General features: G+C 37.3%; 1 protein-coding gene across 1 annotated transcript; it reads left to right on the top strand.

Annotated features, from left to right (window-relative positions):
- The first annotated feature begins 51 nt into the window (after nucleotides 1-51).
- LOC136261850 (lysosomal alpha-mannosidase-like) lies at nucleotides 52-25156 on the top strand. The gene is made up of 25 exons (XM_066055929.1): nucleotides 52-209; nucleotides 268-419; nucleotides 7143-7251; nucleotides 7388-7494; nucleotides 7573-7782; nucleotides 8111-8182; nucleotides 8249-8362; nucleotides 8408-8602; nucleotides 10453-10513; nucleotides 10564-10603; nucleotides 10653-10722; nucleotides 11827-11946; nucleotides 12622-12747; nucleotides 12798-12927; nucleotides 15126-15199; nucleotides 15251-15388; nucleotides 16535-16627; nucleotides 16675-16793; nucleotides 17973-18074; nucleotides 18122-18209; nucleotides 18258-18344; nucleotides 19913-20149; nucleotides 21705-21854; nucleotides 24711-24828; nucleotides 24877-25156. Exons 1-25 carry the CDS (start codon nucleotides 77-79, stop codon nucleotides 24966-24968), a joined length of 2937 nt encoding a protein of 978 aa, XP_065912001.1. The 5' UTR covers nucleotides 52-76; the 3' UTR covers nucleotides 24969-25156.
- The last annotated feature ends 1085 nt before the right edge of the window (nucleotides 25157-26241 follow it).

Below are 26241 nucleotides of genomic sequence, written 5' to 3'. Positions count from 1 at the left end.
CCCCTATTTTACATATCACGGATTAGTATCCGAGATCCGTGATACCTTGTCACGTGTTGAGGGCTTGGCTCAAGGTATGGCCTTAACCTGGTGTGTTCTCCTGGCTGTTGTGCTGTATGTAAAAGCTGATGTGTTGAATGTTCACGTGGTAGCTCACACACACGACGATGTAGGCTGGTTAAAAAACGTCGATCAGTACTATTATGGTGGTGAGTGGCAAGCCAGTTCCCGCACACCACTATACCCACATGGCACTGTCTTTGACAGCTAACAACACTGTGACACATGCTGGAGTACAGTACATACTAGATACAGCAGTTAGAGCATTAGGTAAACAAGAAAATAGACGATTTATCTATGTGGAAATGGCGTTCTTTACGAGGTGGTGGAAAGAACAACCAAACAAAACAAAAGATTTGGTTAGTGCTTAATATCAAGAATTCATTATGTTTTATCATGAACTCTTACTAGTATGCATCCGTACTTACATAGGCGATTCTAAGGGAGGGCCATGGCCCCCCGCTGAAAAATAACTTTTAAACAATCTTGGGGAAAAGTTGCAGTATAGATTGGCATAGCATTTTTCATGTTTTTAGCATAACTTTTAGGCTGTTTTCAAGCCGTCAAATTGCAAAAATCCTGCAACTTCTGGGGGTTGCACCCCCAGACCCCCCTGAAATTCTACTTTATATTATACAGCCATCCAACAATAGTTATGCTGTTCCATGCTTGGCCCCCCCTGTAGGCCAGGTCTAGAATTGCCACTGCATACTTACATCCCTTATCTGTACTTATTGATTTACCTATTATGGTAAAGTACGCACTGGTTGACACTATCGATTGTATCTCCATTTTCCTATGTAGTTGTTATCTTCTCAAGGTTACCGTACCATTTTATGTATATATTGTTTAAAGATCTTATGAGGGAGTAGCTAGATAGCTGCACCGATAACAATGACCATGCATGGTCTTTATCACTCTAAAATAAGTCAGTTTGATTACAGCATGGCTACCATGCTTTAACTGCAACACGTAATTAGGTAATTGGTTTTACCACAGAAAGCAAGTCAGATCATCACACCCATTATTGGTAGGATCAGCTCCGAGATTGAAATGCCCTAATAAAGCAGTCACCCTGACACAACATCCATGTGTGATATTCTAATAGATCAATAGAAGAGTCACATGTGTTATGTTATAGCGTATATTGATGTGCAAATGAAATGGATTCAAGCAAAGGAACAAGAATATGACATTACAACATATATACCCGGTAGCAATGTGTACTTTGGCTTGAAACAAATTGTAATTACATACCCATGTAAAACTATTGTCACATGGCTATGTTGTAACTCTTGATTCACTGCATTGTATCGACTGGATTCCTATATGATTAAATTAATAGATGTATGCTAGTTGTGGAAGTATATTGTATCTAATCAAAAACAGCCAAGCTGTAAAAAAAGGTGCGGCCCCCAAAAAGGCCATGGTGAAAAAAGATGTAAAATCCAAGGTGGCGGCCAAGAAATGGCTGTGATGGTAGGTTAATGGTTACATTTTAATAACAACAATTCAGGTGAATTTGGTGCCAAGACCAAGCGGCACAAAATTCACCTGAATTGTCGTTATTAAAATGTAACCATTAACCTACCATCACAGCCATTTCTTGGCCGGATTTCACATCTTTTTTCACCATGGCCTTTTTGGGGGCCACACCTTTTTTTACAGCTTGGCTGTTTTTGATTAGATATCACTTCTTTTTGTATTTGTATACTGCAAAGCCAGCCATAGGGCTGGCTTTGGGGCTTTTTTAACCCATGTGTTTTTTTCTTTACCACAGGAAGAAGAAAAGAATTTAAAGAAGATTTTTAATGCTTCAATTGTTTTTGATTTTATTAGTAATTATACACATTATATACATATGTTTATTACATGCCCATTATTCCCCACAGGATATTTTTAGCAGCTGATCTCTCTACTGGGTGACTTGAAATGTAGCTGAACTATATACAGGATGGTTTCTTTGTAGCTGAACTCTCTACAAGGTGACCTCTTCTAGCTGATCTCTCTACAGGGTGATTTGTTTCTAGCTGAACTCTCTACAGGTGATTTGTTTGCAGCTAAACTCTCTACATGGTGGTTTGTTTGTAGCAGAACTCTCTATATAATGGTTTCTTTGTAGCTGAACTCTCCATAAGGTGACTTCGTCTAGCTGAACTCTCTACAGGGTGATTTTTTTGTAGCTGAACTCTCTACAGGGTGATTTGTTTGCAGCTGAACTCTCTACATGATGGTTCCTTTGTAGCTGAACTCTCTACAAGGTGACTTTGTCCAGCTGATCTCTCTACGGGGTGATTTGTTTCTAGCTGAACTCTCTGCAGGTGATTTGTTTGCAGCTGAACTCTCTACATGATGGTTCCTTTGTAGCTGAACTCTCTACAAGGTGACTTTGTCCAGCTGATCTCTCTACGGGGTGATTTGTTTCTAGCTGAACTCTCTGCAGGTGATTTGTTTGCAGCTAAACTCTCTACATGGTGGTTTCTTTGTAGCTGAACTCCCTACATGATGGTTTCTTTGTAGCTGAACTCTCTACAAGGTAACTTCTTCTCTACAGGGTGATTTGTTGTAGTTGAATTCTCTACAAGGTAGTTTGTTTGAGGCTGAACTCTCTACATGGCGGTTTCTTTGTAGCTGAACTCTCTACAGAGTGATTTGTTTGCAGCTGAACTCTCTACATAATGGTTTCTTTGTAACTGAACACTCTACAAGGTGACTTCTTCTAGCTGATCTTTCTACAGGGTGAATTGTTGTAGCTGAACTATCTACAAGGTAACTTCTTCTAGCTGATCTCTCTACAGGGTGATTTGTTTGTAACTGAACTCTCTGCATGATGGTTTCTTTGTAGCTGAACTCTCTACAAGGTGACTTCTTCTAGCTGATCCCTCTACAGGGGGATTTACTTGTAGCTGAACTCTCTACAAGTGATTTATTTGCAGCTGAACTCTTTATGTGGTGGTTTCTTTGTAGCTGAACTCTCTACAAGGTGACCTCTTCTAGCTGATCTCTCTACAGGGTGATTTGTTTCTAGCTGAACTCTCTACAGGTGATTTTTTGCAGCTAAACACTCTACATGGTGGTTTCTTTGTAGCTGAACTCTGTACATGATGGTTTCTTTGTAGCTGAACTCTTTACAAGGTGACTTCTTCTAGTTGAACTCTCTATGGGGTAATTTCTTTGTAGCTGAACTCTCTATATGATGGTTTCTTTGTAACTGAACTCTCTACAAGGTAACTTCTTCTAGCTGATCTTTCTACTGGGTGATTTGTTTGCAGCTGAAATCTCTACATGGTGGTTTCTTTGTTGCTGAACTCTCTACAAGGTGAATTCTTCTACCTGACCTCTCTACAGGGTAATTTGTTTGTAACTGAACTCTGTACAGGTGCGTTTTTGTAGGTGATCTCACTGCAGGTTGATTTGTTTGCAGCTGAACTCACTAAAGGGTGATTTTGCTTGTAGCTGAACTCCTTGCATTGTGTCTAGTTTCTAGCTGATCTCTCTACAGGGTGATTTGTTTGTAGCTGATCTCTCTACAAGTTGATTTGTGTGTAGCTGATCTCTCTGCAGGTTGATTAATTTGTAGCCGATCTCTCTACAAGGTAATTTGTTTGTAACTGAACTGTCTATAAGGTGATTTATTTGTAGCTGATCTCTCTGCAGGTTGATTTGTTTTAGCTGAACTCTCTACAGGGTGATTTACTTGTAGCTGCACCCCTTACATTGTGTCTAGTTTCTAGCTGATCTCTCTACAGGGTGATTTGTGTGTGGCTGATCTTTCTACAGGTTGATTTGTTTGTAGCCGATCTCTCTACAAGGTAATTTGTTTGTAGTTGAACTCTGTACAAGGTGCTTTTTTGTAGGTGATCTCACTGCAGGTTGATTGTTTTGTAGCTGAACTCACTAAAGGGTGATTTGCTTGTAGCTGAACTCCTTACATTGTGTCTAGTTTCTAGCTGATCTCTCTACAGGGTGATTTGTTTGTAGCTAATCTCTCTACAAGTTGATTTGAGTGTAGCTGATCTCTCTGCAGGTTGATTAATTTGTAGCCGATCTCTCTACAAGGTAATTTGTTTGTAGCTGAACTTTCTATAAGGTGATTCGTTTGCAGCTGAACTCTCTACATGGTGGTTTCTTTGTTGCTGAACTCTCTACAGGGTGTTTTGCTTGTAGCTGAACTCTCTACAGGGTGATTTGTTTCTAGCTGATCTCTCTACAGGGTGATTTTTGTAGCTGACCTCTCTTCAGGGTGATTTTTTTCTAGCTGATTGCTCTACAGGTTGATTTGTTTGTAGATGAACTCTCTACAGGGTAATTTGCTTGTAGCTGAACTCCTTACTTTGTGTCTAGTTTGTAGCTGATCTCTCTACAGGGTGATTTGTTTGTAGCTGATCTCTATACAAGTTGATTTGTGTGTAGCTGATCTCTCTGCAGGGTGATTTGTTTGTAGTCGATCTCTCTACAAGGTAATTTGTTTGTAGCTGAGCTATCTATATGGTGATTTGTATGTAGCTGATCTCTCTGCAGATTGATTTGTTTTAGCTGAACTCTCTACAGGGTGATTTGTTTCTAGCTTATCTCTCTACAGGTTGATTTGTGTGTAACTGATCTCTCTACAAGCTGATTTGTTTGTAGCTGATCACTCTGCAGGTTGATTTGTTTCTAGATGATCTCTCTACAGGTTGATTTGTTTGTAGCTGAGCTCTCTACAAAGTGTTTTGTTTCTAGCTGATATCTCTACAGGGTGATTTTTTGTAGCTGACCTCTCTTCAGGGTGATTTGTTTCTAGCTGATCGCTCTACAGGTTGGTTTGTTTGTAGCTGAGCTCTCTACAAAGTGTTTTGTTTGTAGTTGATCTCTCTACAAGGTGATTTTTTGTAACTGACCTCTCTTCAGGGTGATTTGTTTCTAGCTGATATCTCTACAGGGTGATTTTTTGTAGCTGACCTCTCCTCAGGGTGATTTGTTTCTAGCTGATCGCTCTACAGGTTGGTTTGTTTGTAGCTGAACTCTCTACAGGGTGATTTGCTTGTAGCTGAACTCCTTACATTGTGTCTAGTTTGTAGCTGATCTCTCTACGGGGTGATTTGTTTGTAGCTGATCTCTATACAAGTTGAATTGTGTGTAGCTGATCTCTCTGCAGGTTGATTTGTTTGTAGCCTATCTCTCTACAAGGTAATTTGTTTGTAGCTGAACTATCTAAAAGGTGATTTGTTTGTAGCTGATCTCTCTGCAGGTTGATTTGTTTTAGCTGAACTCTCTACAGGGTGATTTATTTGTAGCTGAACTCCTTACATTGTGTGTAGTTTGTAGCTGATGTCTCTACAGGGTGATTTTTTGTAGCTGAACTCTCTACAGGGTGATTGCTTGTAGCTGAACTCCTTACATTGTGTCTAGTTTCTAGCTGATGTCTCTACAGGGTGATTTTTTGTAGCTGAACTCTCTACAGGGTGATTTGTTTCTAGCTTATCTCTCTACAGGTAGATTTGTTCATTGCTGATCGCTCTAAAGGTTGATTTGTTGCAGCTGAACACCCTGCAAAGTGTTTTGTTTGTAGCTGATCACTCTAAAGGGTAATTTGTTTGTAGCTGAACTCTCTCCACAGTGACTTGTGTGTAGCTGAATTCTGTGTAACTGAATTCTCTAGAGAGTGACTTAATTGTAGCTGAATTCTCTACACAGTGCATGACTTGTTTATAGCTGAACTTTCTTCAGTGTGACTTGTAATGTTCTGAATCTCTATAGTGATATATTTGCATAACTCTCCACATGGTGACTGTCTTCTTGCTGAACTGTCTATAAGATTAACTGTTTGCAGCTGAACTCCCTACAGAATAACTTGTGATGTAATAAAATTCTATAATGGAATAAATAAATTAGCCGAATGCTCTATTAGGGTGACTGTTCTATTAGAGTATCTCGATCTCGCATTTGCTACACGGAGTTGGCTTTCGAATCATAACTCAGTGGTTTGTAATCCGATTCTTCTGTACTACTGCAAGGACTTTCTATGAAGATTATTCCAGCTATACACCGATTTTCAGCTACTTGCTCTAAGCGGTTTGCCTAGTAGGCGTGAAAACTAATACTTTTTTATTCATAAAAATCGATCGCGTAATTGTGACACAGGTTGGGTTTTGTGTCATATCTCCGTGGTCTTTATCTCGATTCCTTTCAAACCACCAAAAGGCACTCCTACGATGGTTACTCCATCTACATAGCAATTTTCAACTCATTCCATGAAGCGGTTTACCCTGTAGGCGTGACAACAAATCGATCTTGTTTTACGCGAATAATCGGTCATAACTCCTGAACCATTCATCGGATTTGTACCAAATGTGATGCTAGGATTCGCCGTTGGACTCCCTTTCTGTGTGCCAAATTTCAAGGCGATCGGAGTACGCGTTTGCTTGTTATAGCAATTTTTGCAACTGTGCGAAAAGACGAAGAAGAAGAAAAAAAAAAAACGAAGAAAAAAAAACGAAACTTTGGCAGCTCGTATCTCGGAAATGGCTGGAGCGATTTCCTTCAACTTTGGAATGTAGACTCCCTTGGCTGGCGGGCAACTGTGTAGCAAATTTGGTTCCAATCAGATAAGTGATCACCGAGATACAAATGTGTGAAAATGACGTTTTCGTTCTTCCTGTCAATATACTCACGGGTGTGGTGCGCCAGCTTCTTGGGCCGCACGACACACTACCGTGTGTCTTGATACCCTATACTGGTACTACCTAACTTAAATATATGAGTAGGGTGATATCAAATAGTGATGAAGTAGGGCAATAGATCTAGATCTTGCAAGCTAAATTAACAAGTCTTGCCTTGTAATCCATAGTAAAATCATTTTGAATAAATTTGGTGGCACGGCACTGAATTCTTTCTAACATCAAAATGAGACTGGGAAGCCATAAAGGAGAACAAATTACAAGCTATAGCATGCAGTAATGACTTCGTAGTGAGAATTCCATGTTAAGTTTGGTGTAAAATTATGACAAGATAGTAAGCAGCATTGGCTGAATTGGATGTTGGTAAACAACGAACATACTAGTTAACTTTGAAGATTGTCTATTATGTCTAATGTTGTATAGGTGAAGCAGTTATTAGATCGTGGTCAGTTGGAGTTCATTAATGGTGGATGGTGTATGAATGATGAGGCCACTACTGACTACAATGCTATAATAGACCAGATGAGTCTTGGTTAGTATGATGGTCGATTATTATATACTTTTTGGTTTACTTACAAACAGTTTCTAAAATAGTTATGATGGGGTGTTTCCATATTTGCACTACCACTAGTAGCTATCATGATCAGTAATGCTATGTTGTGTCGTAGGATTGAGGTTTATTTCCAACACATTTGGTTCCCAATATCGACCACGAGTAGCTTGGCACATTGATCCATTTGGACACTCAGCAGAACAAGCTTCATTATTTGCTATGGTAGGTATCATGCGATCTGTAGTGTAGTGATGGTCCCATGTTTACTGAGTTAATTGTTGATGATGATTTTGACCACAGATGGGATTTGATGGGTTCTTCTTTGGTCGTCTTGACTATGCTGATGATGCAAAAAGAAAACAAGACAAGACAAGGGAGATGGTATGGAGAGGTAGTGAGAGCCTGGGATCATCTACTGACCTGTTTACTGGAGTACTGTATCATCACTACTCACCTCCTAGTGGATTCTGTTTTGATTCACGAACCCGCTGCACTGACCAACCCATCATGGTATCTGTAATATGTGTGTGTGTGTGTGTGTGTGCTTGTACACGTGTGTATTTGTGTTTTGTGTGTTTTGTGTGTTTGTGTGTGTAAGTGTGCAAGTGTGTGCAAGTGTGTGTAGATCTGTGCTGAATTATATGCTAAAAGAGCTCCCGGTAAATAATGTTCCTGAAGGCTCCTAGTAAATGGCTCCATAAGGTTAGCTTCCAAGAAGTACTGTTTTAATTCTAGATCTACCATTTAACATCTTTTTATATATATACAACTGGGTGGTTTTGGTCTGGCTCAGAATTGAAGTAGTGTACAGGTCCGCTTATTGTAATTTGATGTTTAGGATGATAAAAGCTTGTTTGATTACAATGTTGATGAACGAGTGGATAGCTTCATCAAAGCTTGTCAAGATCAGGTCAGCTATATATTACTATGATAATGGTTCTTCTTCTGGTCTATTGCTATTCTTTTAATACATTAGGCACTCAGCTATCGTACCAATAATATTATGATGACAATGGGGGGAGATTTTGACTATGAGAATGCCAACACTTGGTACAAGAACCTTGACAAGTTGATGTACTATGTCAATAAGGTATGGAAATTTAATTAAATTGATTATTATGTAGTGCCCCAACAGAATGGTTCAGTGAACATGTTCTATTCCACTCCTACACGCTACCTTGATGCATTACACAAAGCTGGTTTGACTTGGACACTAAAGACCGATGATTTCTTCCCTTATGGTGATAAACCATGGTCTTATTGGACTGGTTACTTTACTAGTAGAGTTGGTCTTAAAGGATATGTCCATTATCTTAATGGTCACTTACAGGTGTGATGTTGTGTAGGCAGACTAGGAAAGTGTATAATATTGGTACTCTTTAATCATCTAAACTAATACCTTTATATGCATAGCTATACTGAGTAAAATACTTCTTGATTTCTCCAGGTGTTTCATGTTACTAGGAGAATTTTATTAACTAAGACAGATCTGAGCAAGTGCCCCACCCATATTGTTTCAACAAGTTCACTGTTTGTGTGAAGTTACTCAGGGGCATATTTAGGGGGTTTCCTGGGGTTTCAGATACCCACTCTGAAATTTGAACTTGTGGGTTTGCAGCAAGACCACCAGACCATCTTAGATTGGAAGCATGCACAAATCTTAATGGGAATAGGCCAGGATAGTATGTAAATATAGTTACAGTGTAATATAGGAAATGTACATTAATTCTACAAAAGTTTGTAGAGGTTGAGATACTGTAATAGAGAAGTCAGATTTATTCTAACAAGTACACAGAAAAATTTGGAATTTCAACTAGAGTAGGGACCATAACACATCGATAAAAAGTACTGAAACAAGCTGGAGTAGTGCACGATATTAATTCACAGTAAAACAATAAGAAGTGTTATTACTTGTTTGTTAACTTTTTTTTGTAAACAATAGTTATGACTGGTGAACCCACGCATACTGCATCTGAAATGGCACTGCACACCCCAATTATCATATGAAAAGTGAAGTATCCATTACGCTTCGTTGTCAGCTATGTTCAACCCGTTATGCAGCATTTCAAATCAAGAACTGTTCGAAAAGCACCTCTGCAATCCACCCATACCAAAAGAAAGAAGTGGTGCTGCACACCCTATTATATCAATTATCGTCTGAAAATTGAAGTATCCATTACGCTTCATTGTCGGCTATGTTCAACCCGTTTCACAGCAGTGCGAATCAAGAACTGTTTGAAAAGCACCTCTGATATCAAAATAGCCACTATGACAAATACGGACGATTTCCGTTACAAAGAGAAGCCATCACGTGCTATCACCAAATCGACACTTTTCACTGTCAGCAAAGATGAATGGGACACAAAGGAGGACACTGGTAAGTCCATGAAGAAGGCATTGTATGTACTGCGGTATGCCAAAAGGCACCTGTCGGGCTGAAGCGATGTCAAACAGTGAAAAAATCTGCCGTTATCAAGTTACGCTTGTCTGAAGGCAACAGTCAGTTACTTACTTACTTACTTACTTACTCAGTCAGTAGAAAATTCCATTAAATAAATTATTTTTAAAATTCCGTAGCAACTTGTTGAAAACATTTTGGGTCGATCTGAAAACTTGTTTGGGCTTAGTTTCACCTAACCAATACTGCCTGATCATCGTTAGGGGAAATTGAGGCTTTTTTTGGGTGATATTATTTTTTGGGCCATGCCTACACCTTTGTGGTCCCTACTATACACTACTATCATAGTGTATGATAGAGCAGTCAAAATTCACAATGGAAATTCAATTTTTAAATGGGTAGTAAATAATGTTGTAAGACTATACACATTGATAAATTAGTAGATCTTAAGTTTCTTATTTTATTTGGATCACTATAATACCTAACTAGCCATAAATGACAATAAGACCAAGCATTTATTGAAAATACTTTATACCAAAATAATGGGTCTAAGTATTTTGATGTTCAACATTAATCTTGTCAGAGGCTGGGAGCTGTGCCCCCAGACTCCTGCACCCATAAGTGACTATATACCACATCTGGAAACCACCTTAGAAAAATTTTGGATATGCCCCTGTTGCTTGAATGGGAGAGGTTTCATAGGTAAATATTTTGTGTTTAATTTTGTAGTACATATGAATAGTATAGTTATAGTGTTGTTGTTGAACTTTTATCTTCAACAGACTTGTCGACAGTTAGAAGCCATACATGGAATGTTTTCAACAATGTCACCACAAAAACTTGGTATAGTGGGTGTGGTCATGTTGATAATGTGATCTTACTATATTCTGCAGCTGAAGAAATGGGTGTGGCTCAACACCATGATGCTGTATCGTAAGTTGTTCATCTTCTAATAATTCTGGTGTGGATAGCTTATCTCTAGTGGTACTGAGAAACAACATGTTGCTAAAAATTATGCTCAAAGATTACACATTGGACAAGTGGAATGTGAGGTATGTAATATAGAATTCTGTAGACAAGTTTCCAAAGGAAAGATGCACAGGTATCAAATTCACCTCCTGCCTCATAATTACAGGCCACTTTAGCATGAATTATATATATGTAATATTTAACTAACCAATTAGAAATTCAAGTTAAAACCTATTATAATATAAAACCTATTAGCATTACAAATGAAGACATCTCTGCAATCAATCCAGTCACCACAGAAAATACAGACAATTCCCATTTACAAATGGAAAGCCATGTATTGCACTGCCACTGTGAATCAACACCTTGGACTGTTAGCAAAACGAAATGGGACACAAAGGAGGACAAAGGTAACTTCATGCATTTTATGTACTACAGTATGCCAAAAGGCACATCTAGGGACAAAGTGACATCGAACAGTGAAAATATCAAGCCTGTTGCCTTAGCTGTTATCAAGTTATGCTTATCTGAAGGCACAGGCAGGCAATTAGTTAAAAAATTTCGTTGTTAAAAAAATTGTAGCTACCTATTGGAAGCATTTAGAGTTGTACTGAAGACACTTTTCAACTTGGTTATACTTAATTAACACTGCCAATGCACCAGGATGGTGTTGTGAAGCTGGTTCTTGAGTGATAATTTTGGCCAGAAAAACCCAAACTTCCATGATCCCTAATATACAGTACTACCATACTGTATGATGACTGAATTGACTGTCACATACATACCACAGCTATGCTAACATGTCATACACATGGGATAATTACCATTGGCATTTTTAGTTGCTGAGTTTTGACCACAAGATCAGAATACTTTAGATAATATTGTACATAAAAATGATCTGTACCAAGGCATTGGGATTAAGTTTATGATATCTTCAGTGGCTATACGTATGCCTACTGCTGTCAAATACTGGATCCTTTCCTAGCAGGGGACCCACAGTGGTTTTTAACATGTTTAATTCTAGCAGCTGATGAGCACATGGAATTTGAGCTATGTACATTTTAACTTAGATGTTAAGGCTAAACATTCAGGAATATAATAAAAAACCCACTATGTTTCCAGAATAATAGTAACTGTTTTATGCTTACATAAAATGTTCATAATGATTTATTTGTTCTTGTTGGTAGCAACTAGTACAGCAGTCAATAGGAGAGATGTCACGTAAGTCAAGTAGTGTAGCTCCGTTGAAGTTGGAGACTTGTGAATACCTGAACATCAGTGTGTGTTCACCAACAAATAGTAGTGAAGTAAGTCACTAAAATCATACTTCCTTAAAAGTTGTTGTGCAAATGTTTTGGCCAATTGAATGTGGTTATTTGCCTTTCCAAAGCTTGTTATCAAGCATAAACAATGAAACATGATTCTATTGACTTGGCTTAAAAAAGGACACCATGACCACATCAGAGAGACTTTTCAGTGTATGTATCTATTATATATGTGATGTATACACATACTATGTGACCAGATTCAGTGAAAAGGGGTCTTCCACACATATCCAATTTACCAACTTTAGTGATTGATAACTGGAAAAAGCTATAGACTTGAAATTTGGTTAGTAGTGAGTACCAACACAGCTTAATGAAGGGAGAAAATTTCAGGTTCATAATATTATGTTAGTTGAACACTAAGTTATGGTCTCTTAAGTTAATAGAATTGGATGTTTGTGGAAGACCCCTTTTCACAAATCTGGTTACATGGTCAGTATTTTGTACGTATCGACTATATAATGGCTGACAGATCATGCTTTTCTGTATGCATTTCCAATCTGCTATCAGTGCTAGCAATAGCAGAAGCATATAATAGCAATCATTGATTTTACAGTAGCTCAACAGAAACATGTACCATTCAATCTTTTGTGTTATTTTCATCATATTATAATTATTGATGAGTTTAGATTAGTGCTCTCATATATGTGCGTGCAGTTCCAATTTGATGTGATGGTGTACAATCCACTGTCTCGTCATGACGACCACATAGTAGTAAGATTGCCAGTATCAAGGAAGGACTTAGTTGTCATGGATACTGGTAGCAATGATATCACATGTCAGGTGAGCACAGCCACATGACCTAAACTCTAACAGGTAATCAAGATAAACAGGTAATACCAGTTTCCCCAGCAACAACAGCTGTGAGAAGACATCGGGGTAATGCACCTTATGAACTAGTCTTCATAGCAACAGCTCCACCCCTTGGATACAATACATATTTTGTGAGACAAGCCACCAACAGTAAGTATTGTAGCTAATAGGATTGCAAGTTCAGAAATGTGTGAACCAGATCATCATGTACACTCAGACAAAAAATAACACCCTAAAGTTATCTTTAAGCTCTCGGTAACAACTTTAAAATACCACTAAATCACTTAATCAATAGTCTATTTTAATTGACCACTAAAAAGCTTCAGATAAATATAGCTATATGACCTACTCTGAAAAACCAGTCTTAATTTTAGACACATCAGTTAGTAAATTTTTATTTTGTATATATTACAACCAAATGTTGTCACAGATAATGCTGCCAGTTGTTACTATAGCACATATGTACATGAAATGTATGCATAAAAACACTATCATACACTGCAATAGTAGTGTATAGTAGGGATCACAAAGGAGTAGGCGTGGCCCACAAAATAAATCACCCAAAAAACAACCTCAATTTTCCCTGGTGATGATGAGGCAGTATTGGTTAGGTAAAACTAAGCCCAAACAAGCTTTCAGATTGACCCGAAACGCTTTCAACAAGTTGCTATGGAATTTTAAAAATACTTTATGTAATGGAATTTTCTACTGACTGACTGACTGATGCCTTCAGACAAGCGTAACTCAACAACAGCTAAGGCTACGGGCTTGATTTTTTCACTGTTCGATGTCACTTCAGCCCGACAGGTGTCTTTTGGCATACCGCAGTATGTACAATGCCTTCTTCATGGACTTACCAGTGTCCTCCTATGTGTCCCATTCATCTTTGCTGACAGCGAAAAGTGTTGATTTGGCAATAGCACATGATAGCTTCCCTTCGTAATGGAAACCATCCGTATTTGTCATAGTGGCTATTTTGATAGCAGAGGTGCTTTTCAAACAGTTCTTGATTCGTACTGCTGTGTAACGGGTTGAACATAGCCGACAACAAAGCGTAATAGATACTTCACTTTTCAGACAATAATTATTGATATAACCCTGGGCATGCAGCACCATTCTTTTGATATGCGTGGATTGCTGAGGTACTTTTCAAACAGTTCTTGATTCGAAATGCTGTGTAACGGGTTGAACATAGCTGACAATGAAGCGTAATGGATACTGATGATAGTTGGGACATGCGGCGTCATTTCAGATACGGTATGCGTGGGTTCACCAATCATAATAATTATTTACAAAAAAAGTTTACAAACAAGTACACAGAAAATTTGGAATTTCAACTAGAGTAGGGACCATAGTACATCAGTAAAAAGTACTGAAACAAGCTGGAGGAGTGCACGATATTAAATCACATTAAAACAATAAGAAGTGTTATATCCCTACTGTACTGTGCACTTGTAATAGTACATACAGATCATGTACTAGTGCATAATGCAAGACCGGGGCCCAGAAATGTTGAGTTGTCCGGCCATCCATGGACTACAGTAGAGGTTGTCATGTACACTTTTTAATGATCTATCTGTATGTGCACAACATGCATAGCATGCAGTGTTAAGGGGTCTGGGTGCATGGGATCATTGCATGATGAGGTGAATGCAGCCATTAATCAACTTGAAATTGGAAAGTTTTGTTCACCAGTTATTTCCTGTAAAGATAAATGTATATAGCTGTTATACAGTACTCAGCCCTGTAGAGTAGAGACCGGTATATGCATGGCCATCTGTAATGGTAACCATAACTCCACCTCACTCAAAGCAGTGCATGCTATCAAATTCTACTCACCCAAGGGAAAAGTTTGAACATAGATGCTTGCACCTGGAGGCTATTTTACATGCTAAATCTTTGTAATTTTGTGTTACATGGTACCAATTAATTCATTTTCATGTCTAATAAGTGTATCTAATTTTTACTTCCAAAATTCTGAAAATGAAGAAAGTTTAATTCTTTGAGATTGTGCAACAATTTTGCTAAATACATAGTCAATGCCAAGCCTACGTCTATGGAGGAACTTTTGAAAAACGCACAGAAGACAATTATACATATGTAGATGTAAATGGTATATATAGACCAAGTAGTGTAATTAGAGTGGTTTCTATAATCTACTGTATGTTATAGTAGAGTATTGCATGATGACTGCTCTATTAGAGCATCTTGATCTGAAAACTGATCCGGCCAATGTTGTACCAGCCAGACCATGGGCTCTGGCCCTGAGTACATACATGAAATTTTTATAAACACAAGCACATAGAAAATGTGCATTACAATGGTTTCTTCTTGTGTTCCACTGTTAGGTAAGGAACATCAATGTGTCACTAGCACAATAAGGGAACATGTTAATGATGAACATGTTGATATTAACAATGAGGTTAGCAGTGGTTACCATGGTAATGTTCATACAGATCACATGACCCAATAGTGTTATAAGGTGTCTGTGGATGGTGAGTCTGGTGATGTGGAGAAAATAACCAATCAGATGTCAGGAATAAGTGTTGATGTGAAGCAACACTTCTACTGGTATTGGGGAAGTGATGGACACAATTCCAACAGTTCACAGGTATTGCTACAATTGTCGATTGAATATGGGACATGTGCTCTCTCCCTTCCTCTATAAGTTTACCTTGTATATTGTCAAAAGCAAATGGCATGTTCAATAGCAAATTAAAGAGGCCATTTATTATTTTAGTGCCTTCACTTCAAGTGCCATTATAATAAGAAATTTGCGAATCTTTGAGATGCAGTATTGGTACTGGCTATACATCCATTTGTAATGATATAATAACCTTCAGTTGCAGTGGCGGATCTAGATGGGTTTCTGGGGTTTCGATGGAAACCCCCTTATAAATTTAGCTTAGTGGAAGTCTAAACACATATACATTGTTGTACTGACAATTTGTCATATCAAACAACTATATACCACTGTATTTCAGTAGCATGCATGCAGCTGCACTTAACTGACACCATTTATAGCTATTAAACTCTCAGCAATACTTCACTTTTCATCTCCCACTGCATTAAAACGATCAAGATACTCTAATAGAGCAGTCAAGTAGCTACTCTAATAGAGCAATCAAAGCTACAGCTTATAGTCACCATCTTTGTCCTATAGTTAGGTATAGTATTTACAGTTTAAAGCATTAATTGTTAGCTAAAAGTAGCCTAAAATCCAAGCTCAGAGCTTCTAAAATCTCAAACTTTTCTGGAGAAATGTCAGCAGATTGCCTTATTCAGCTATACCAACTTTCAGAAACCCCTTTTTAAAAATTCTAGATCCACCACTGAGTTGATAATAATAAACACTTAAGCTTACTGAAATGTAAGAAAAATAGAAATTTCATAAGCTAGTTGCAAACTAAAAAGAGTTGAAACAAGGTACCTGAAGTGCAAATTTATTGCCTACTTTATTTAGGCCACATGTTCTCAGTACTTATCATTGTAATGATCCTTGTACCAGATTCTAAGTCCGGAAACATGCTAGTGTGTCGTGCACCCCAAGCAGCTGGTGCACCACACCATTGTGAAGACCAATAACACAATTTTCACTCATAAGTATATACTACTTTTATAGAACAAGACAATTTTTGCAGTGGAAATGAAATGGGAAAATGCTAACCTCTATTATTCTTACTTACAATGAAGTACTACTCTACTGTATATAATGTACTGTATTGCATGAATTATAATACTAGTACTGTTGTTATAGGCATCAGGAGCTTACATATTTCGACCTAACTCTTCACAAGTTTATGATGTCAACAACAACAACAATACCAAGACTAATATTAGCGTTGTTAATGTGAGCCTTGCTGTGATGTTACCATGGTAATCAGTGAGATATTATAGGGTCCAGTGGTTCAGGAGGTGTGGCAGGTGTTCTCATCCTATGTTAGTCAGGTGATCCGATTGTATACTGGTACCAACCACATTGAGATGGAGTTTACTATTGGACCAATACCTACAAAGTATAGTAAATGTTATTTCACATGACCAGGGCCTCTCAGAGAAATTAAGGGGCCCAGGGCAAAAAGTTAAAGTGGGGCCCCAGGGGCAAGGAGGTTGAATCACAACTTCACCCAAGCTGTAAGTTGAAGACCCCCCCAAAAAAAGTAATTACATGCTGACAATGACAATACCTACCCCTCACCAACCATATCTTCTTATTTATAAGCTTGCTACACTTCTCCTCTGAAGAATACTGTGACTGCTTTATTAGAGTATTTAGGTCTGACTGCTCTATTAGAGTATATAAATCTTTTAAACAGGTATTCAGGGGGCCCTTCATGAGGCCTCCTGGAGCCCCTTTCAGGCTGGGACAAAATGCCCCCCCTCCCCCCTGTGGGTGGCCTTGCACATGACAAAAATAGCTCATTCAATATTGCTATTTGAAAACTGCCAATGACTTTAATCACTTTGTTAACTATTACAGTAAAAAAGCCTAGCTGTCTAGGATTGTTGCTTGGAGGCTTTTTACCTCAGCTCACATATTACTCATTCATTTTAGCACAGACAGTGACGCTGTGCAATTTTTATGCTTAACAGCCTCAGTAGTAAGGTTTATTGTATAGTCCATCAAAGTATATTATGTACATATCAGTGTGCTTAGTTCTTTACTTAAAATTTTTTGCTGACCCAAGAAACTGCTACATACCTATGCACTAATGCTATTGATAGAGATTATCACATTAGGCTTATTAGGTTATATATTTTGTTGAGTGGGAGGGAATGAACTAGTCAGTTTGCGTTCATCTGAACCCCCGCCAAATTCAGTGATATAAAAGAGGTGAAAATGTATTCACTCCCAATGGTTTTGTACTGAAACAAGTATATATTCATGTTGTAAACATAATAATTATTTGCATGCCAGAATGGTCTATATTAAATGCATGGGATATTTTTAAAAGCCTTATTCTTGCTTGTATCGAAGCACTTTTTTGATAAACATATTGGGTATTTAAGGGTACTAAATGTTTGGGCAGTTGGCCTATTTATTGACAAAAATATCACAGCTCAGGTGAATGCAAACCAACTATGTGTAGTATGTTATTGACTGGAGTAGCTACTATATGAGAACAATATCAAACTTCAGTAGCTACAGTATTTTAAAACAACCAACAGCTAGTAACTTATATAATCTGTTGCAGTGACAAGAAAGGCAAGGAGATAATCAGTCGTTATGATACTAACATGGTTACCAACCAGGAATGGTTCACTGATGCTAATGGACGTGAGATGAAGTCAAGAGTGTGAGTGATAATGTAGCCAATCAAATTTGTCACCACCATGATAACAGGAGAAACTACAGACCAACTTGGCAATGGAACAATACAGAACCAGTGTCTGGGAATTACTACCCAGTCAATAGTAGGATTTACATGAAGGTAGGATAGTAGACTAAAGCACACATAGTTGTATCATGCATATTTTAGGATACTTCTAGTGATACTCAGTTCACTATACTAACAGATAGGTCACAAGGAGGGAGTAGCTTAAAGGATGGTAGTCTGGAGTTGATGGTATGTTGTCAATACCACATTGTTTGTCACTGTCACTAAGATTGCATGATAAACAGTCAGTCAGTCAGTCAGTACAGGTATAGACAATCAATTCAGTTAATTTACGATTCCATATAAACTTGCTCTGAAGACATTTATGAGCCTATCATGAAAAAGTAAGGCTGAATTTTGGATGATACTTTTGGGCAAGAAAGCCCAAACCTTTATGATCCCTACTATCACAGTACTACCATACTAAAAGATGGTGGGTAATGGTAAAGCAATAAGTGTGACTGAATTTTGACGATCCTAGTCGCACATGAAAATTTTTGAGATAAATGGTTAAAGAATTCAAACTTGCCAAAGATAGTGAGCACATGTATGAAATTTACACATGAGATACATCAATCCTTTTTATTTATATCACTTTCAGTACTTGTAGTTGCTTGTACAGTTTCCCACCAAATAAAGAAAATTTGAACAGTTGGACAGATGAAGTAGTATCATGAGTGCTCACAAAGTGGTGGAGGGTAGGGGTGGCAGAGTGCGTAAGAGATAGACTTCAAAATGAACAATTGAAGTCCAGACACGAAATTACAAGGCTGTGCTGGCTTCATAGTGGCTGATATGCAATAAAATCAACACAGATATCATTTCAGGCCATTCACCACTGATTCTTGTCATGCCAGTTCCTTCACAACACCAGAAACTGTCATTCGAGCCTGCCACACCACCCAGAAAAGACGTCACTTCAAACCTGCTAAAGCGTAACTTGAGGACATCATCTATTCACCTTAGAGAGAGAGCCTACCTTAGCCTGGTACGCCCTAAACTTGAATATGCAACTACAGTCTGGAACCCTCATTTAACAACTGACAAGATCGCTTTAGAAAAAGTTCAGAGGCGTGCTGCACGATATGTCAAAGGTATATACTCCTATCATGCTAGTGTAACACAGATGGTTAACGAACTTAAGTGGGAATCACTAGAGTCTCGAAGAGAACAGCTCTCCTTAACTGTGCTATACAACATTCTTAAACAAAATGTCTATTTACCACCTGAATACATACCTGAGTTTCATCTACAGACATCACAGTACCAGCTACAGACCAGATCATGCCATATGTTCAGACTCATCGAACCATTTTGTAACACTGACACCTACAAATACTCCTTTATACCATCAACATCAAGGCAATGGAACGTACTACCTCGCTACATCTTTGAAGCGGAAAACACTGACATATTCAAATCTCTGCTACGTAACTATTATTTTGCAATCAATAGCTAACATTATTTATTATATTATATCTGTGTATATTCTTCTGTTTGTGAAGTTTTCACAGCAAAATTAAAAAAAAAAAAAAAAAAAAACCAGCCTTGAGTAGTCTGAGTGTCAAATCCAATATGGTAGTGTAGCTATCCATTAGTTTGATATTGTGTGTGTGTGTGTGTGTGTGTATGTGTGTGTGTGTGTGTGTGTGTGTGTGTGTGTGTGTGTGTGTGTGTGTGTGTGTGTGTGTGTGATTTGGATTGGTTTTGTAAAATCTGGTCACATTTAGTTATTTACCACTGTTGTGGCTCAATAGGTTCATCGTCGTTTACTCCATGATGACTCACGAGGTGTGGGAGAACCATTGAATGAAGATGGCCAGTTTGGAGATGGTCTGATAGCCAGGGGGAAACATCTACTACTGGTCGACAAGATTGAGAACTCTGGTAAACTCCATCGTCAACTAGGAGAAAGACTGCTACTTCCTCCCACAATTCTGATACACAATGGCAGTGAATCGATATCAGATTTCTCCAAAAATTACAATGGGATGGTAAATATTGCAACAATAACATGTATTGTGCTGCGATGCTAAGCAACTGTACATATGATTTGCAGCTTGATAAAGTCTTAGTTTATTCACTGCTCGTTTAGTAGTTCTTTCTGCGACTGTGATTTTGCAATTAAATATATAAACTCATTGGTATATAGCACGGCAGTATTATACGACCACTAGGTTCTAACAAAAGCTATGTTGTGTGGGTTATGGTTTGTGACTTAAATACTTTAAAAACTTTGTTAAACTTATACGATCTGCATACATCTTTCCTGAAACTATAACTACTGTAAAAAAGCAATAATGATGCATCACTACTATAACAAAAACTAAAACTAAGTTTAGACATTACTGTATAGGAAAATGTGTGTCACTTTGTAGTGGAAATTAGTCAAGTATGTAGATATTGAAGTTTGAGGTTCTACGATTTAAAATAACCTTTTGCTAGTTGTATGCAGCAAACCAAGTGTGTATTTAATGGTAACTGCATGCAGCCATACTATTATATGCTAGCTAGGAATAGAAGCTACAGGTTACAATTGCATGCTAATCATAGCTAATAAAAAACAGAAAAGGAATAACGCGTACACTTTGATCTGAACCCTCAAAAATATTTAATATATGGACAATTACTTGAAATTTGGCTCATTTGTAGTAGTGCTTGACCTGCTAAAAGATTTCAAAATCTTTTATTTAAATGTCTGATGCATTATTAATTTTATGACCAATTGAAATTTTCAATATACATTGCCATGGAGAATCCATAATGTCTGCTCTTGACACCTCTACTGTCCCCACTAATCATTTGTTTGGCTGAAATGTTATAGAATCTTCTTTACTCTTTAGCTGTTTTCTCAGGGTTCAGCTCAAACTGTACATATTGTAATTTGAATCAATGCATGACAGCTGGTTATAGTTATGGAACATCCAAAAAGATTCCTTTTAAGTATAAGAAACAAATACCAGTGCAAGAGCTGAAATTGAAACTCTTTCTTGACCTACACACTGTTATCTCACTTTTCTCTATTGGTTGAATATATAGGTAGATATTTCTCCGAACTATCTTGATGTGTTTGGGTTGTTTGCAATTGATTCTAGTACAATTTTAAGCATTTGTAAAGTTAACAAGGCTGCATCAAGCTATATACATGTATCAAAATTATAAACAATTTTATGGCTTCTGGAGGTTACATCCCCAGACCTCTCGAAAGTTTAACTTAAACCATACAGCGACATTTATGCTATACCCTCTGGGTCAATTAAAAAAAAAACCTTGTGTATAGGTGTGCCTCCATGCCACCATGTAATAAGAGCATGATTTAGTGTACTTTACACACTGTTTACCTCAATTTGTTTAAATCGCCACTTTTCTTGATTAAGCTACTATACTATAAGTTTTGTTACAACATCAATATCCCTGTTAGCTAGCACTCCCTTGTGAATTTCTCTGTATCTATTAATAATAATTTATGTTGAATACTGTTAATAACAAGTCCATGTGCGACCCAGTCTGACAAATTAAGCTCTCACCTTTGTACATTACTGTTTACAGGTCAGTGGGTTGAGGAGAGAGTTACCAGAAAATGTTCACCTGTTGACAGTTCAACTACTGGAGAAGACAAGTCTCTTGTTGAGACTAGAGCACATGTTTGCTGTGAAGGAAGATGCTAACTTGTCCACTTCTGTAACTGTCAATGTGAAGGTAAGGAAGGTTGTTTGTGAATAATTGTGCAGTAAATATAAAGAATTTAACACAGGAATCATTCCTTAAACAAAGGGGTTTTCACTTGTGGGTAAAGTTGCAACAATAGTTTCTCTTCATTGAAATACTAACCTCTCTCCTCTGTAGTGATTTTCTGCATAATTGTTTGTCCTTTACTTTGTATCACATATTCCCTTAAGTCAGATGCAACGTCAGTTGATCTTGTGCTGCAGACAGCAAAGTACAGTATGATTGAGTCTCAGTGTAGCTATAGGTCTTGTTGGAATCTTTCCTATACAAGGATATTTTCTAGCTCTTTTTACTGCTGTGTTTTTATGAAAATATGTTCTTCTTACAGATGTGGAGGTGGAAGGGAAACTAAGGCTATTAAATAAAATAAAATGATTTAGTGAACTGATTTAAGTGTGCTTCATACATTGTTCTCTATGTGCAAGTGATGGTTAGAATATAGCTGAAAATCAAATTAAACAGCTACTTTGCTTATCATTCAGTTAGTGCGTGCTATTGTATAGTCTCATAACAATGTTTCCTTAGATGCAGTGTGATAGGTGTTACATCAAAAAAGTTACAATAAAAGTTTACAGTCTTGTAGAGATTGTTGGGGTGAGCCTCAGCGAGCCTCATACTAGCGGGACTTTCATAGAGTTCATGTAAAAAAGGCTATGACAAATATTGAAAAATTTACATGTACACTGCTGATAATGCAAAGAATAATCAATGTTTTTTACCGATCACATAAAAGGGCACTTATGTCATTGATAACAATTGTTGACAACCCATATAATGTCGTTGATAACAATACAATCAGTGTTGTTTGTTTACTAGCGATCCATCTATTTCTGCCACTCCAATGATGTAATGCAATCACCACCATTAGTTTTTAAAGTTATGTAGACTTCTTTCACTAGTAGTGTAGCTATGTTGTTAGACAAGTAACATCATCATCTTGGATATGATTTTTATCTTTTGTTGGTAATCTCTGCACCTATAACTATTATACTCTAATACTCACACATATGTTCCTACATTACAATCAATAGTTGCAACATAATTGATTATGGACATTTAAAACAACACTATAATAATTATTGATATTTTTAAAAAACAGTATAAAATTAGTCATGCAATCAACAGTACAAACTTATGCACTAGCACATCAACCACTGTGATATACAGTTGAAATGTATCACCTTTGATCGTGTAGATCAATGTCGATGATGTCAACAGTTGTTTGAAGATTGCTGGAACCAGCAGCTGATGCTTCACTGAATCTGGCTATACGTGCTGTGTATATATAACCTTATCATTTCTTCTAATTGCCTTTCCACTCAGAAATATAGCTAAATACACATTCATTATAAAAGAGTATATCACACATAACTACAAAAACAATCACAAGAAATAATATTTCTAAACTGTATTTATCAATAGTATGGTATAGTAGGGACCACAAAGGAGTAGATGTAGCCCACGAAAAAAATCACCCCAAACCACCCTCAATTTTCCCTGATGACGATGAGGCAGTATTGGTTAGGTAAAACTAAGCCCAAACAAGCTTTCAGATTGACCCGAAACGCTTTCAGCAAGTTGCTACGGACTTTAAAAAAGAATTATTTAACAGAATTTTCTACTGACTGAGTAACTGACTGACTGATGCCTTCAGACAAGTGCAACTTGATAACAGCTAAGGCTACGGGTTTGATTTTTTCACTGTCCGATGTTGCTTCAGCCTGAGAGGTGCCTTTTGGCATACCGCAGTACATATAATACATTCTTCATGGACTTACCGGTGTCTTCCTTTGTGTCCTATTAATCTTCACTGACAGTGAAAAGTGACAATTTGGCGGTAGTGAGATGGCTTCCCTTCATACCGGAAATCATCTTTGTCTTTCATAGTGGTAATTGATATAACTGGGGCCGCACACGTTACCATTTATTTCTTTCTTTCAGTATGCATGGATTGCAAAGGTGCTTTTCGAACAGTTCTTGATTCGAAATGCTGTGTAATGGGTTGAACATAGCTGTCAATGAAGCATAATGGATACTTCACTTTTCAGATGATAATTGATATAGCTGGGGCGTGCGGTGCCATTTCAGATGCGGTATGCGTGGGTTTACCAGTCATAATAATTATTTACAAAAAGTTAACAAACAAGTACACAAAAAAATTGAAATTTTCTACTAGAGTAGGGACCATAGCACATCAATAAATAGTACTGAAACAAGCTAGAGTAGTGCATGATATTAAATCACAGTAAAACAATAAGAAGTGTTATATCCATACTTTGCATTTTTATTGAACACAGTCACTTATAATGTCGTGCACTACTTCAGCTTGTTTCAGTACTTTTTATCGATGTACTATGGTCCCTACTCTAGTTGAAAACTCCAATATTTTTGTATACTTGCTGTTCTAATAAAGAGGAAGGTGCCCCTCAGCAACAGCAGGTGCCCCTTATTACACATTTTTGCCCTTACCTAGCAAATTATCCTTTTAGTTGCACAAGTGGTTCAAATCTGCTAATCCTTACACAAAATACCAAACACACAAAGTAGGTAACTGTATTATTATAAGCAACTCAACCCGCTTAGGCTTGCCCCACAACTTTTATATAACATTTGTCTGGTTACAAAAAAGAGTGCTGCAACAAGGGAGGTTATTGCGTTATATGTACTACTACTACTTTAGGGATGCTGGCCTCACTATGGGTTAAAGTAGGAATTGTATTTGCATGTCAGGTGTTGTTTATGTTTCTGTTTAAGAGCAGCAGCTTGTATGATTCCAATATTTTTCCTTATGTTTGTGTGTACATTTACCATTTCACATAATTTCAGGACTTGTTTGTTACATTTGAGCTGATCAGTTGTGTAGAGATGACACTGGGTGGTGATGTAAAGTTATCAATGGTAAACAGACTGAAGTGGAACATTGATACACCTTCTGTGTTATCTGGTATGATTACATCATAGATGATCATGTGAGCTCATGTGATCCTTACAGATACTACTAATCCTCAAGTAGACCCTACAGCTATTACACTTACTCCCATGATGATCCGTACCTTTATTTGTGATATTAGGTATCTTGACTAGACGTACTGTAGAAAATTATACTGTTTACTTATTTATTTATGTGGAATATATGTACTTAATGGACTGTACTACTACTATAGCCTTGATGAAAGTACTGTGCTAATGTAATTTATTGCAGAATCATCTTTGCACATTGCATACTTAGATATTAAAACAGACCGCTCATTTTCTGTTGGTCACAACATTGATATCACCGTTAAATTTGTCAGCAACCACAGCAACAAACAGTTATGCCAATCATGAAACCACCTGCATGTCAACATAGATAATATTTGGGTGTGCACACTAAAGTAACACTACATTGCTTCAGTTGTTTGCAAAATTGTTTGTCAAGTTTTCAAGCAAAATTCTCTTTCCTGTTGCAAATTGTTATTACCATTATGTGACAAGTTATCCTTGTACTTATTCTTCCATCTCCTAACAGGGCTCATATGTTTTTCACTGTAATATTGGAAGTATGAAATTCATACTGATGGTATGTCTTGATGCGGTCACTTAATATTATATATGAACTAGAGTCCATGCATAAGGAGGTCTAAAAGATTAAGTGACACATAATAAAGAACAATACTATAAGTCACAAAGCTTAAGTACCATGCAGTTTCACCATAATCTGAGTTTGTATTGGTATATAAGTATAGTCTTACTATAATGGTAAAGCAAAGCTGATAATTTTGCATAATATTGGTCTTGACTATATAATGTTATGCATATAAATTGGTGTGCTAGATGAAAGATCCGATACAGTCAGCAGTTTTGGATGAATTGATGGTATAATGTTGGTATATGTAGTGGTATAACCAAAAGAAACCTGCTATAGATGATGCATGCATAATGTATATGAGACACAAATAGCTTCTCTGCAGTTTAGCTATGTAATGATGCACTAAAATTTTCAGCTTGGTAGCTAACCAATTCTAAAGGTACCAGCCTATCATGTCTGTATATCTACTAGCTACAGTGCCCAATAATTCTGCCTGTTTTATGCACTCATAATGTTGCTCAAAATAATCTTTTTACAGTTGCTCTCACATCCCAATAGTTATATATTATTGCTTATTCAAGTACAAGTTTATAGCAGAACATGGGAACCGGCATAATTAACATTTAATCAACTTAATTGGTTGGTATGTGTTTAATACTCTCTAACAAATTGGTCATGTCAAAAGCTACTGGCCTGCCTATACTATTAGGGATACTGACTATTATATTAGAGTGGATCAATCTTTTATTGTGAGATGGTTTTTCACTGGCAAGGTTTTAAAAGTATGGC

The sequence above is a fragment of the Dysidea avara genome, chromosome 7 (genome assembly GCF_963678975.1).
Source record: "Dysidea avara chromosome 7, odDysAvar1.4, whole genome shotgun sequence".
Lineage (NCBI taxonomy): Eukaryota > Metazoa > Porifera > Demospongiae > Dictyoceratida > Dysideidae > Dysidea > Dysidea avara.
This window is presented reverse-complemented; position numbering and strand designations above follow the sequence as displayed.